The sequence below is a fragment of the Pelophylax lessonae genome (assembly GCF_965119305.1).
Source record: "Pelophylax lessonae genome assembly, chromosome: 4".
Taxonomy (NCBI): Eukaryota; Metazoa; Chordata; class Amphibia; order Anura; family Ranidae; genus Pelophylax; species Pelophylax lessonae.
Genome location: NC_138771.1, coordinates 344,126,049 through 344,141,348, shown reverse-complemented (window position 1 = coordinate 344,141,348; position 15,300 = coordinate 344,126,049). Strand labels below are relative to the sequence as shown.

The 15,300-nt window shown below is 48.7% G+C and overlaps 1 protein-coding gene across 7 annotated transcripts in view; it reads left to right on the top strand.

Moving 5' to 3' along the window:
• Window positions 1–15,300, top strand: part of TCERG1 (transcription elongation regulator 1) — a 192,132-nt gene that overhangs the window by 153,090 nt on the left and 23,742 nt on the right. For all 7 annotated transcript variants that reach the window (XM_082253129.1, XM_082253128.1, XM_082253125.1 and 4 more), the window contains 2 exons: window positions 2,570–2,734; window positions 3,006–3,188. In XM_082253129.1, the coding sequence (XP_082109255.1) occupies window positions 2,570–2,734; window positions 3,006–3,188 (348 nt within the window). The remainder of the gene's footprint in view (window positions 1–2,569; window positions 2,735–3,005; window positions 3,189–15,300) is intronic.

Below are 15,300 nucleotides of genomic sequence, written 5' to 3'. Positions count from 1 at the left end.
GGAATGTTGTGCAATGGCCAAGTCCATCACCCGACCCATCACCTGACCTGAATCTGATTGAGCATGCATTTTACTTGCTGAAGACAAAACTGAAGGGAAAATGCCCCAAGAACCAGCAGGAACTGAAGACAGTTGCAGTAGAGGGCTGGCAGAGCATCACCAGGGATGAAACTCAGCGTCTGGTGATGTCTATGTGTTCCAGACTTCAGGCTGTAGATGACTGCAAAGGATTTGCAACCAAGTATTAAAAAGTGAAAGTTTGATTTATGATTGTTAATCTGTCCCATTACTTTTGGTCCCTTAAAGTGGGAAGCACATATACAAACTGTTGTAATTCCTACACCGTTCACCTGATTTGGATGTAAATACCCTCAAATTAAAGCTGAAAGTCTGCAGTTAAAGCACATCGTGTTTCATTTCAAACCCACTGTGGTGTATAGAGCCAAAAAGATTAGAATTGTGTTGATGTTCCAATATTTATGGACCTGTGTGTGTATGTGTGTGTATATATATAATATATATATAATATACTGTACAGACCAAAAGTTTGGACACACGTTCTCATTCAAAGAGTTTTCTTTATTTTCATGACTATGAAAATTGTAGTCCCACTTCAAGAGGTAGTCACCTGAAATGGTCTTCCAACAGTCTTGAAGGAGTTCCCAGAGATGCTTAGCACTTGTTGGCCCTTTTGCCTTCACTCTGCGGTCCAGCTCACCTCAAACCATCTCGATTGGGTTGAGGTCCAGTGACTGTGGAGGCCAGGTCATCTGGCGCAGCACCCCATCACTCTCCTTCTTGGTCAAATAGCCCTTACACAGCCTGGAGGTGTGTTTGGGGTCATTGTCCTGTTAAAAAATAGATGGTCCAACTAAACGCAAACCGGATGGAATAGCATGCCGCTGCAAGATGCTGTGGTAGCCATGCTGGTTCAGTATGCATTCAATTTTGAATAAATCCCCAACAGTGTCACCAGCAAAGCACCCCATCACACCTCCTCCTCCATGCTTCACGGTGGGAACCAGGCACGTAGAGTCCATCCGTTCACCTTTTCTGCATCGCACAAAGACACGGTGGTTGGAACCAAAGATCTCAAATTTGGACTCATCAGACCAAAGCACAGATTTCCACTGGTTAATGTCCATTCCTTGTGTTCTTTAGCCCAAACAAGTCTCTTTTGCTTGTTGCCTTTCTTTAGCAGTGGTTTCCTAGCAGATATTCTACCATGAAGGCCTGATTCACACAGTCTCCTCCTAACAGTTGTTCTAGAGATGTGTCTGCTGCTAGAACTCCGTGTGCCATTGACCTGGTCTCTAATCTGAGCTGCTGTTAACCTGTGATTTCTGAGGCTGGTGATTCGGATGAACTTATCCTCCGCAGGAGAGGTGACTCTTGGTCTTCCTTTCCTGGGGCGGTCCGCATGTGAGCCAGTTTCTTTGTAGCGCTTGATGGTTTTTGTGACTGCACTTGGGGACACTTTCAAAGTTTTCCCAATTTTTCTGACTGACTGACCTTCATTTCTTAAAGTAATGATGGCCACTCGTTTTCCTGTACTTAGCTGCTTTTTTCTTGCCATAATACAAATTCTAACAGTATATTCAGTAGGACTATCAGCTGTGTATCCACCTGACTTCTGCACAACACAACTGATGGTCCCAACCCCATTTATAAGGCAAGAAATCACACTTATTAAACCTGACAGGGCACACCTGTGAAGTGAAAACCATTTCAGATGACTACCTCTTGAAGTGTGACTCTACAATTTTCATGGTCATGAAAATAAAGAAAACTCTTTGAATGAGAAGGTGTGTCCAAACTTTTGGTCTGTACTGTGTGTGTATATATAATATATATTTTTTGTGTGTGTATATATATATATATATATATATATATATATATATATATATATATATATATATATATATATTATTTTTTTTTATTGGTTGAACTGGATGGCTTTTTTTTTAACCTGACTAACTATGTAACTATGCTTTAGTTTACATAGACTGCATGCAGCTCAAGGTTGACCAGGCACATAACCAAATGCCCTTTTTTCCCCAAATAAGCCAACAGTCATATGTACAAAAATTAAAGTGTTTCAAGCATCACATGAGGAAACATGACTTCTTAGTGGTGCCTTTGGACCTTGTTTGGAAAAGCTGTACATTTTAAGAATCCTGCTAAATGTTGTTTCCATCTAAACTGATCACTTACAATAATCCCCCAAACACTAAGTAAATTATTTCTTGTAGATGCCTATGCCTGTAATATATTCATTATTGGTCTGTATAAAGACAAAAAAAAAAAAACATTGGTGATTTCATAGAAACTCCCCGTCTTGCTCTTTTTACTCTCTGTACTTTTATCTGCTGATTTGCCAGTTTAAGTGTGACTTGCTGCAAGATTATCAGATTCCCAGTGGTAAATTTTCTTCTTTTCTACAGCCCAGAAAGTAAGTAAGAAAGGATTATTTGTGATTAAAGTTGATTTCTTTTTTAGGAGAACAAGATAAACTGATGTAAATCAGTCTTATTTATGAGTTGCTGAAATGTATGGCCTTGTGTTTCAGGTGAAAACTGACTTCTTTGAACTGTTAGCAAGTCACCATTTGGATGCACAGTCTCGATGGAGCAAAGTAAAAGACAAATTTGAGGGGGATCCCAGATACAAGGCTATAGACAGCTCTTCAGCCCGGGAAGAGCTTTTCAAGCAGTACATCGAGAAGGTGGTGAAAGTATGTTACTGCTGTTTTTGTTCTAACTTCTGTTTTGACTGTATTCCTATGTTGAGTGAGGTTTTTTTGTATCTTCATCTTTTTCTTATTAGGGCAAGTGGGCTCCTTTCTGTGATTGCTAAATAAGCAAATACTGCAGATGGGTGCAAAAATCCTAAAATAAGATCATAAGAAACAGTTTCTAGGAGCCTTATTATTGTTACTGATTTCTTAAGAAGTGTTCTTTGTTAGCTGACCGTAATGTATATTATTTTCATGTGTTCCTCGGCAGAATTTGGATACTGAGAAAGAAAAGGAGCTCGAAAGACAGGCTCGTATTGAGGCTAGTTTACGGGAACGAGAGCGGGAGGTGCAGAAAGCCCGATCTGAACAGACCAAGGAGATTGATAGAGAGCGAGAGCAGCACAAGCGAGAGGAAGCCATCCAGAATTTCAAAGCCCTTCTGTCTGATATGGTAATGAAAGGGCATTTTTTCTTTTTTAATGTTATTCAACTGATAATTTATGCTTTGATTAGTGCTTTGTGTATTAAAAAATGTAAATGCCACGCATTTTTAGCAAAATTCAGAAAGAAAAAAAAAAGCATGTTCTCAAAATGTATATATATTTGGACGGATCCTGGTTTATAGCAGTATCTTCATATGTGAGATATTCTGTCAATTTCTTTTTTTGTGCAAAGCAAAAATGAAAATCCAGAATACCAGCAGATGTCCCTGCAAAGAAGAAAGTAAATCTTTCCTACCCTTCTTCATAAGGACAGAATTGTGTTAAAATCCTTCTCCATCTGTTACTAACTGCAGCCTCCCCCCCCCCCCCCCTCCTCTGTGATACTATGTGAGAGATGATTGGAGGAAAGGAAAACACCTCCCCTTCCCACAGACGAAGAACTGTGTTGTGAATAGACGAGCTTCGTTCTGAACTCCCGCCTCAACACAACTTTTATCTTGTGTTGGGAAAACTGCTCAGAAGTGACTTATGCTAATAACAGAGGAAGAAGCACCAGAGAGCAACGACACTTAGATCTTTAGAGAAAGAGAAGTAAACACTACAGTTATATGTGCCTGTGAACTATATTAACAGTCAAAATGTGCATGAAAGTCCATAATCCAGAGGTTATAAAGTGCCCATTGTGTATACAGAGTGTCAGAACACTCACCAGATATATTATCAAAGAATACAGTGGTGAATGCTTGGAGTCTATGCTATACAATACAACTGTATTCTGCCTGGAAGTTCACTAAAAAAATATTTCTGGCTCCGATTGGTGAGCATTTTATACAGCATATCCAGCACATGGCGACCTAAGGGGTGGTCCTGCAGGCCAGACCGGCTTTCAAGCTTTTGTTTGGATTGTTCAGGCTTGTTTTGTATATGATTTCTGGTGAGTGCATCTATGTGGTGGAGGAGGAGCACATTTTAAGATCACTACTCACTTTACTCAGCTCAGCTGAAACTCCTGATCTCTCCCTGCCTGTGTGACCGAAGACTCGCCTGCATTGTTTACATAAGCAGGTGGGTCTTCTGTCAGTTTCTCTGATCGCAGGAGGCCGGCGGCAATTGCCGCCGCTCCTCCCGTGGCCCGCCTTCCGCTGTCTAAACACAGCGAGAGCGTGGCGCCGAGACCGCATGCACAAAATCACGTAGATCCACGTGATTTTGCTGAGCCGCCCTGCCGCAGTATTTTTGTGTGGGGCAGTTAAAGGAGCTGCAAGAATATCTGGCAAGTACTGGCTAGTGGTACATGTGACCACAATCTTCCGTATTCTTCATATGTTTGTGCTATGGGGTAGAGTGGCAAGAAGCCTTTTCTTACAAAGAAACATCCAAGCCCGGCTACATTTTGCATAAACACATCTGAAGCCTCCCAAAAGCATGTGGGAAAATGGGTTATAGTCTGATGAAACCAAGGTTGAACTTTTTGGCCATAATTCCAAATTATTTTTGGCGCAAAAACACTGTACATCACCAAAAGAACACCATAACCACAGTGAAGCATGGTGGTGGCAGCATCATGCTTTGGGGCTGTTTTTCTTCAGTTGGAACAGGGGCCTTAGTCAAGTTAGAGGGAGTTATGAACAATTCCAAATACCAGTCAATATTGGCACAAAACCTTCAGGCTTCTGCTAGAAAGCTGAACATGTAGAGGAACTTCATCTTTCAGCATGACAATGACCCAAAGCATACATTCAAATCAACAAAGGAATGGCTTCACCAGAAGATGAAAGTTTTGGAATGGCCCAGCCATAGCCCAGACCTGAATCCGACTGAAAATCTGTGGTGTGATCTGAAGAGGGCTGTGCACAGGAGATGATCTCGCAATCTCACAGATTTGGAGTATTTTTTTCAAAGAGTGGGCAAATATTGCCAAGTAAAGATGTGCGATGCTTAGACTCCTACCCAAAAAGACTGAGTGCTGTAATAAAATCAAAAGGTGCTTCCACTAAGTATTAGTTTAAGGGTGTGCACACTTATGCAACCCTATTTATTTAGTTTTTTATTTTTACTTCCCTCCACCTAAAAGATTTGTTTGTTGTACAGTTTTTAGGTCACATTAAAGGTGAAAAATGTTCTGAAATGATTGAAAGGTTAAAAAAAAAACACCTGCTTTTACGACCACTTTAAGGGCTTGCCAGTATCCACTTACCTGAAGGTATGAGCCTATACCTATAACTCCTGATGTAGGTATAATATGCTTGTGGTCTGCACTGTACTCTAAGATATAGAATTTACAGGTAAGTCAAATCTCCTCTGTTTCACATCCATCATCAACTGACTCTGGGGGAATAGGTTCTTAATCGAGAAGTGTTTGCAGAGCCTTGCCAGTGGTAAGGAACCCCAGATGTGGAGCCATTAGTGTCCAGGTTCAGTGCAAAGCTGGACAGAATAACATCCAGGACCAGATATATCTCCAAGCATTTATGGTGAATTCTTTGGTGACACTGTGCGATCAGTTCTCCCTAATTTATGCCTTTCAGCCTTTACAGCTCCTGCTGATTCGAGAGGGCATCCCTAGGTTCTGATCACCCCAGTTTGGCCCAGGAGAATGTGGTGCTCAGACATCATGGACCCTTCCAGATCAACCTGGCAAGGTCCGATCTTCCGTTCCTCTTTAGAGTCGCTGGCGTTAACGGCGTGGCTGTTGAAGCCAGGATCCTGAGACTACATGAGTGTCTGTCATTCCTCCTCTGCTAAAGGCTAGGAAGGTGTCTTCAAGGAAAATTTACCACTTCTTTACCTGGTGTAAGGCTAAAGAACTTTATCCCCAGAAGTATGTCATAGAGCGTATTCTGTGGTTCTCCAAACTGGAGTTGATTAAGGTCTGACCTTAAGTACAATCAAAGGTCAGCTTTCGGGCTTTGGAAGCTCTCCTTCGGTGGGTCTATTGCTTTGTATTCCTTGGTGCTTTTCATTTGGGCAATGGGTCTTGCATATTATTCCATTAGGAGAACCTCAACTTGTTTTTTCTGTATTGCAGAAATCTCCATTGGAACGCATCTGGGATATTCATTTAGCCTTTCTGACTAGGTTATATTTCTGGTTGCACTCACTTTGGCTTGTAGAGTTTCTAAATTGTCTGCCTTTGCCTAAAAGGAACCATTCCTGGTTCTCCAATGTGACAAGGTGATTCAACGGCGTTAGACATCCTTTTGACCGGAGTTGGTCTCTCTGTTCCATCTTAACCAGGATATTGTTACCTTCTGTTTATCCTAAGCTTCTGACACTGGGGGAACAAGGCTCTTCATACTTTGGATGTCAAATTTTACCTCAAGTCCGCTGCTGCAAATTTTCAGTCTTACTGCTTTGTGCTTCTTAAAGACTATGCAGATTTTAAATCTACCATTTCTTGATGGGTCCATCAGCTTATTTCTCAAGCTAATGGTCTAAGGAAAGTTCCACTGTTTTTAGTGACAACTGCCAGAAGTGTTGGAGCTTCCTGGCCAATTAACACCAGGCACCTGTAGCGCAAGTGTGTAAGGCAAATGCAGCCGGGTGTCCCCGCCGCCTGTAAGAACGATCAGGCGGCTGAACATATGCTATGATTGTTCTTATGACTAGGGGAATCGCCGGCTGTAAAAAATATCCGCCCTCAAAGCCAAGGACGTCATATGACGTCCACCTAAGGGGAAGTGGTTAATAGTGTACATCACAGGACAGGGATCCCACTTCATTTCCTTTGTTTATGCCTTGGTAAATAGCCAATGCTATGCTTGGCTCGGAGGGGTGATGCCTGTGAGGGTGTCTCCTCCTTTCCCCAGTGTTTAATCACCTGATGGTGGCAGCATAATGTTATCATAATGGATATGAAGATACTCCATATCCTGTGATGTACCAGGAAAAGGATTTTTTTCAAATCCAAAAATCCAATTTCTCTAACGTCCTCCGACAGTCGCCGCCTCTTCATATTCGTCACATATGGGGTATTAGACTTTGCTCCGAAGGAGTAGCTAGGCAACAGAATATGTTAACATTAAAGCTTTTAACATATCCCACCCTCAAGGGGTGGTCACCTCAGTCAATACCCTCCTACTTCCTGCAACCATATCTCAGTTTCAATGTCTAGCTTGTCAGGAGTGGTTGTCTCTCTCTGTGCTGGGGCTTTGTGCCCCAGACTCTTTCTTCTTTTTTGATTTTTTGTTTGAGTTTTCTCTCTACCTTTACTTAGCTGTTCTTTTTGTCAGCATTAGTTAGTTCTTCGGATGAAGAGGATCATGCGGGCTGGGTCTCGGGCTGATCCCCCTGGTTGCAGGTCGTGGGTCAGTGGCTTCCCAGCCTGCCATCGAGCGTTCAGCCAGGTAACGCTCCTGGCACAGTGAACGACCCATCCCTGTTCGGTGCAGGGATGATTGGTGAGGTGGCTACCTCACTGGACGCTGTGCGGTTTCTTAACCCCAATTCTGTGCGTCTTGTATGCGACTCTCCCTGCCTCATGTGCAGCGGCTTGTTCGCCTGTGTGGGTCCCCCACGCCATTGTGAGGTAAGTGTATCTATGTGGGGACCTGTCTGTCTGGGGGGGTGTCAGTCTGGGACTGTGTAACCTGCCTCTGTTCTCACTGTTTGTCTCCCTATCCCTCGGCTGCATGGGGGGGGGGGGGAGCTGTGTGACACTGTGTGTGTCAGCCTTGTCAGTGTGAGAAGCTGTGTGCTGTGGGGCATGTTTTGTGGCATGTTTGGGCACTATACAGCGATCGCTGCGGCGATCTAACATGTTTTTTTATACATGGATAACGTGTGCATTACTGTACTGTGGAGCGGCGGTTTCGGCGCCAAACGGCGCCATTTTGCCTACACTCGCTCCGGCCGCATGTTCTACATGCATGGCGGCCATTTTCTTGTAGCCTCCCATAGGCTTTAATAGAGCGCCCTGGCCGCATCACTTCCTCTTCTCCAGGATACACCGATCGAGGCAGCAGCAGCGGCAAGGGTCTCCTCAGGTTATATCCTTCTTATCCATTGCCTGTGTCAGTTTTATTGTCCCTGTGGGGGTCTCATTGTGCTTGTGTGTGGTGCGGTGGGCTGCGCTCGCCGCGCTTGTTAAAGGGGCAGTTAACCCTTTATTATCCGGCATTTGATATTGGGGCAATGGATTCTCAGGAGGGCAAATTTCCTACCGCCTTGGTGGAAAGCCAGGGGACCGCTGTTTCCCCCCCAGGGGGGGATTTAGCCACTATTGTGGCTGGCCTTGCTGCTCAGGTGCAGATGCTGGTGGCTGCTCAATCTACTAAGAGACCCAGAGTTTCTCTTTCCTCTGATTCTGAGGGTGAAGGTGATGGGGCTGTTATGGCGGGGGCCTCCTTATCGGGGTCCCGCTCCTCCCTGGATCTAGTGGGGTCCGAGGTGGAGGCTGAAGTTGAAGGGGTTGATAATTCTCCCCCTGGCTCGCCTGAAGAGCTTGCAATCATGGATGAATTGATTTCTTCCATAAAACAAACGCTGCGTTTGCAGGATGAAGTGTCCCCCCCCGCTGCCTTGGCGGCTTATGGGACGCAGAGAAAACGCAGGACGCCGCAGGTTTTTCCCTGCAATGATGATTTTCAGCGCGCTGTTAAGGAACAATGGCGCAATCTACGCAAACCTTTTGCTGTACCAAGTAGGTTCAAGCTGCGTTATCCTTTCTCGCCTTCCACTGATGAAAGGTGGTGTGTGCCACCCCCAGTGAATCACGCAATTGTGGTTTTAAACAAATCCACTGCGATTCCTGCAGAGGATTCCCCTGTGTTCCGTGATGCCACGGATAGGAGATTGGAGTCTCTTGCCCGTCATACTTATTCTGTTACAGGTTCTATGCTTAAGGCTCTGTTTGCCTCTCTCATGGCGGCCCAGGCTGTCGCAAGTTGGACGCAGATGCTTAGGCGCGTCCTAGTGGCCGATTCGGCCTCGCCGGCGACCCTGGATATGGTGGATCAAATCCACCAGGGTGTCATGTATCTGTGTGATGCGGACTTGGACTTGGTCCCGTTGGCTGCACGTGTGCACAGCGTGGCGGTGTTGTCTCGCCGCCTGGTTTGGTTGAAATGTTGGTGGGTGGACCAATCTTCACGTAAGACCTTAGCCAATCTGCCTTATGATGGGTCTCGCCTTTTTGGGGAGTCCTTGGATGTGTTGATTAAGGGGATCACCGGAGGTAAGAGCACTCTCTTGCCCCATTTCCCCAAGGCTAAGGGGGCTTCTGGGAAGAAGCATGCTAATTTTCGGCCCCCTCAGGGGTCCTTTCGTGCCTTTCGGTCGCACTACAAGGGCAAACCGTTCAAAGGTCAAGGCTCTCAGAAGAAGCCCTGGTCTGGGACACAGAAGTCCGGTCAATCCGGATCCGCTGCCCATAACAGTGCGGCCTGAAGGGGCGCCCTCACCCAGTTTTGGGGTGGGGGGACGCTTGCTCGGTTTTCTTCAACCCTGGTTGGCCCGCGTGCGGGACAGATGGGTTCAGGAGATCGTTCGATCTGGTTACAAGATCGAGTTTCTCTCTCGGCCAGAGAGCAGATTTTTCTCTTACGTCCTCCGACAGTCGCCGCCTCTTCATATTCGTCACATATGGGGTATTAGACTTTGCTCCGAAGGAGTAGCTAGGCAACAGAATATGTTAACAATAAAGCTTTAACATATCCCACCCTCAAGGGGTGGTCCCCTCAGTCAATACCCTCCTACTTCCTGCAACCATATCTCAGTTTTAATGTCTAGCTTGTCAGGAGTGGCTGGCTCTCTCTGTGCTGGGACTTTCTGTCCCAGACTCTTTCTTCTTTTTAATATTTTGTTTGAGTTTTCTCTCTACCTTTACTTAGCTGTTATTTTGTCAGCGTTAGTTCTTCGGACGAAGAGGATCATGCGGACTGGGTCTCGGGCTGATCCCCCTGGTCGCAGGTCGTGGGTCAGTGGCTTCCCAGTCTGCCATCGAGCGTTCAGCCAGGTAACGCTCCTGGCATAGTGAACGACCCATCCCTGTTCGGTGCAGGGATGATTGGTGAGGTGGCTACCTCACTGGACGCTGTGCGGTTTCTTAACCCCCATTTTGTGCGTCTTGAATTGCGACTCTCCCTGCCTCATGTGCAGCGGCTTGTTCGCCTGTGCGGGTCCCCCACGCCATGTGAGGTAAGTGTATTTATGTGGGGACCTGTCTGTCTGGGGGGGGTGTCAGTCTGGGACTGTGTAACCTGCCTCTATTCACACTGCTTGTCTCCCTATCTCTCGGCTGCATGCTGTGGGCTGCAAGGGGGGGGGGGGGGAGCTGTATGACACTGTGTGTCAGACTGGCCAGTGTGAGAAGCTGTGTGCTGTGGGGCATGTTTTTTTGGCATGTTTGGGCATATACAGCGATCGCTGCGGCGATCTGACATGTATTCTTATATTGGAATGTAATGTGTGTTTTAATGCACTGTGGAGTGGCGGTTTCGGCGCCAAACGACGCCATTTTGCCTACACCCGCTCCGGCCGCATGGTTTACATGCATGGCGGCCATTTTCTTGTAGCCTCCATAGGCTTACATAGAGCGCCCTGGCAGCATCACTTCCTCTTTCCAGGAACACCGATCGAGGCAGCAGCAGCGGCGAGGGTCTCCTCAGGTTTTATCCTTCTGTTCTTGCTATCCATTGCCTGTATTCAGTTTGCATATTCCCTGTGGGGGTCTCATTGTGCTTGAGTGTGGTGGGCTGCGCTTGCCGCGCTTGCTTAATAGGGGCAGTTAACCCTTGGTTGTCTGGCATTACAGGGGCAATGGATTCTCAGGAGGGCAAATTTCCTACAGTATTGGTGGAAAGCCAGGGGACCGCTGTTTCCCCCCCCAGGGGGGGATTTGGCCACTATTGTGGCTGGCCTTGCTGCTCAGGTGCAAATGCTGGTGGCTGCTCAATCTACTAAAAGGCCCAGAGTTGCTCTTTCCTCTGATTCTGAGGGTGAAGGTGATGGGGCTGTTCTGGCAGGGGCCTCCTTATCGGGGTCCCGCTCCTCTCTTGATCTAGTGGGGTCTGAGGTGGAGGCTGAAGTTGAGGGGGTCGATAATTCTCCCCCTGGCTCGCCTGAAGAGCTTGCAATCATGGATGAGTTGATTGCTTCCATTAAGCAAACGCTGCGTTTGCAGGACGAAGTGTGTCCCCCCGCTGCCTTGGCGGCTTATGGGACGCAGAGGAAACGCAGGACGCCGCAGGTTTTTCCCTGCAATGCTGATTTTCAGCGCGCTGTTAGGGATCAATGGCGCGATCTGCGCAAACCTTTTGCGGTACCAAGCAAATTCAAGCTGCGTTATCCTTTTTCGCCTGCCACTGATGAAAGGTGGTGTGTGCCTCCACCAGTGGATCATGCAATTGCGGTTTTGAACAAAGCCACTGCGATTCCTGCAGAGGGTTCCCCTGTTTTCCGTGATGCCACGGATGGGAGACTGGAGTCTCTTGCCCGTCATACTTATTCTGTTACGGGTTCTATGCTTAAGGCTCTGTTTGCTTCTCTCATGGCGGCCCAGGCGATCGCAAGTTGGACGCAGATGCTTAGGCGCGTCCTAGTGGCCGACTCGGCCTCGCCGGCGACCCTGGATATGGTGGATCAGATCCACCAGGGTGTCATGTATCCGTGTGATGCGGACCTGGACCTGATTCCGTTGGCTGCACGTGTGCACAGCGTGGCGGTGTTGTCTCGCCGCCTGGTTTGGTTAAAATGTTGGTCGGTGGACCAATCTTCACGTAAGACCTTAGCCAATCTGCCTTATGATGGGTCTCGCCTTTTTGGGGAGTCCCTGGATGTGTTGATTAAGGGGATCACCGGGGGTAAGAGCACTCTCTTGCCCCATTTCCCCAAGGCTAAGGGGGCTTCTGGGAAGAAGCATGCAAATTTTCGGCCCCCTCAGGGGTCCTTTCGTGCCTTTCGGCCGCACTACAAGTGCAAACCGTTCAAAGGTCAAGGCTCTCAGAAGAAGCCCTGGTCTGGGAAACAGAAGTCCGGCCAATCCGGACCTGCAGCCCATAACAGTTCGGCCTGAAGGGGCGCCCTCACCCAGTTTTGGGGTGGGGGGACGCTTGCTCGGTTTTCTTCAGCCCTGGTTGGCCCGTGTGCAGGACAGATGGGTTCTGGAAATCGTTCGATCTGGTTACAAGATCGAGTTTCTCTCTCGGCCGGAGAGCAGATTTTTTCCCTCAAATCTTCAACTGTCTCCGGAGCGCTTGCGGGACCTGCACCTGGCGGTGCGGGACCTGAGGGCTCAGGGAGTGGTGGTTCCGGTGCCTCATCGGGACAGGTTTCGGGGGTTTTATTCCAATCTGTTCACCGTGCCCAGAAAGGAGGGCAAGGTTCGTCCGATTCTGGACTTGAAGGCTCTGAACCGCTCTGTGCGGGTTCGCAAGTTCCGCATGGAATCCCTGCGGTCGGTGGTGGCTGCCCTGGTTCCTGGGGAATTCATGGCCTCCATCGATTTGAAGGATGCGTACCTTCACATCCCCATATTCGAGGGTCATCAGAGGTACCTTCGATTTGCCATTGCGGAGGATCACTACCAGTTCGTGGCGTTGCCCTTTGGTCTCGCCTCGGCTCCGCGGGTCTTCACCAAGGTGCTTGCACCGGTTCTGGCATTATTGAGGGCCCAGGGCGTTTCTGTCCTGGGGTATCTGGACGACATTCTGGTTCGGTCTGCGACCAGACAGGGTCTGGAAGAGGACCTGTCTGTCACGATGCAAACTCTGCAGGAGTTTGGTTGGACGATAAATTTTCCAAAGTCGACACTGAGTCCGTCGGTTCGTCTCCCCTATCTGGGAATGATACTGGACTCGGTGCAGGCGAAGGTCTTCCTGCCGGAAGACAAACTCAGGACTCTCCGGGAGGAAGTCAGGTCCCTCAGGGACGTTCCGAACTCGTCTCTGCGGACGTGTATGAGATGTCTGGGATTGATGGTCTCGGCCTTCGAGGCGACTCCTTTCGCACAGTTTCACACGCGGGGTCTCCAAGCGGAGATCCTGTCCAGGTGGGATGGGCGACCTCAATCTCTGGATCTTCAAATCTCGTTGAGTCTTCGCACCAGGGAAAGCCTTCTGTGGTGGCTCCAGTCCCCGTTGGTGTCCGGGGGCAAGTCGTTTCGTCCGATCTCGTGGACGGTAATCACCACGGATGCCAGCCTGTCGGGCTGGGGTGGAGTTCTGGGCGTTCTGTCCGCTCAGGGGACTTGGTCGGAGGGGGAATCTTCCCTTCCGATCAACATTCTGGAATTGCGTGCGATAAGGCTCTGTCTTCATCGCTGGACGGACCGGCTGCAGGGTTGCCCGGTTCGGGTGCAGACGGACAATGCCACGGCGGTGGCCTACATCAACCACCAAGGGGGCACCAGGAGTGCCCGAGCGGCTCGAGAAGTGGCCGACATTCTGTCTTGGGCCGAGACTCATGTCCCGGCGATAACGGCGGTTCACATTCCGGGAGTGGAGAACTGGCAGGCGGACTATCTGAGTCGCCAGACCCTGGATCAGGGGGAATGGTCTCTCCATCCGGCTGTCTTCCAGACGTTGTGCGCGAAGTGGGGTCTTCCAGATGTGGACCTGTTCGCGTCTCGCCTCAACAACAAGGTGAAGAGGTTCGTGGCAAGGACGCGCGACCCTCGGGCAGATGCGTCGGACGCGTTAGTGGCCCCGTGGCATCAGTACAAGCTGATGTACGCGTTTCCACCGATTCAGTTGCTGTCCAGGTTCCTTCGCAGGTTACACTCGGAACGCAGCACGGTGATTCTTGTGGCACCGGACTGGCCTCGCCGGTCCTGGTACACAGACCTCGTGAATCTGGCGGTCGACGCCCCGTGGCGTCTGCCTCTTCGAGACGATCTACTGTCTCAAGGACCGATATACCATCCTGCTTTACAGTCGCTGGCTTTGACGGCCTGGCTGTTGAGACCGAGGTCCTGAAGGAGAGGGGTCTCTCTCCGGAGGTCGTTCATACTTTAATCAACGCGAGGAAGTCTTCCTCGGGGAAGGTTTATTACCGTACTTGGAAGGCCTATTTTGCCTGGTGTGAGTCCAGGGGGTTTTCACCCCGCACGTACTCGGTGTCCCGTGTGCTGTCTTTCCTTCAAACGGGTGTTGATCAGCGTTTGGCGCTGGCTACGATAAAGGGTCAGGTGTCTGCTCTGGCCGTTCTGTTTCAACGTCCCGTGGCTTCCAACCCATTGGTTGGCACCTTTGTTCAGGGTGTGCGGCATCTGGTTCCCCCGAGGCGGGATCCTCTGCCCCCTTGGGACTTGAATCTCGTTCTATCTGTGTTACAACGTGCTCCTTTTGAACAGATCAGGGAGATCTCGTTGTCTATGTTGTCCAAAAAGGTCGCCTTTTTGGTGGCGATCACTTCGGCTCGCAGAGTGTCGGAGCTGGCGGCTTTGTCCTGCAAGTCTCCGTACCTGGTTATTCATTTGGATAAGGTGGTCTTGCGACCTAATCCTTCTTTTCTGCCGAAACGAGTTTCGGAATTCCATCTTAATGAGGATATTGTCTTGCCTTCGTTGTGCACGAAGCCTAAACATCCGAAGGAGGTGAGATTGCACTCTCTGGATGTGGTTCGGGCGATAAGGGTTTACCTTAAATCGACTGAGTCTTTTCGAAAGACGGACTCCTTGTTTGTTCTTCCAGAGGGTCCTCGGAAGGGCATGGCGGCTTCGGCCTCTACCATCGCCAAATGGATCAGGCAGACCATTGAACAGGCCTATGCTTTGCAGGGGAAGGTTCCCCCTGTGCCTGTGAAGGCGCACTCTACTAGATCTCTGAGTACGTCTTGGGCCTGTCGTCATGGGGCTTCTGTAGCCCAGGTGTGTAAGGCGGCGACTTGGTCGACCGTGCACACTTTCACAAAATTCTACAAAGTAGATGTTCAGGCATCGGCGGATGCTTCCTTTGGCCGCAAGGTTCTTAGTGCGGCTGTTCCCTAGGGTCCCTTGTTGGGGACTCCTGGCTGTTGGGATAAGTTTTGTATCCCCTGGTTTTTTTTGTCTTTTCCTGGGTTGTTGCTCCTGTTGAGCACTTGTTTTTTGCTGTTGCCCAGCTGGTTTCCTTCCTTTGGTAAGGTTCCTTCTTTGCTGCGGAGACTGCGTTGCCTTTCGGCGCGGATGCGTTTCCCACCCCT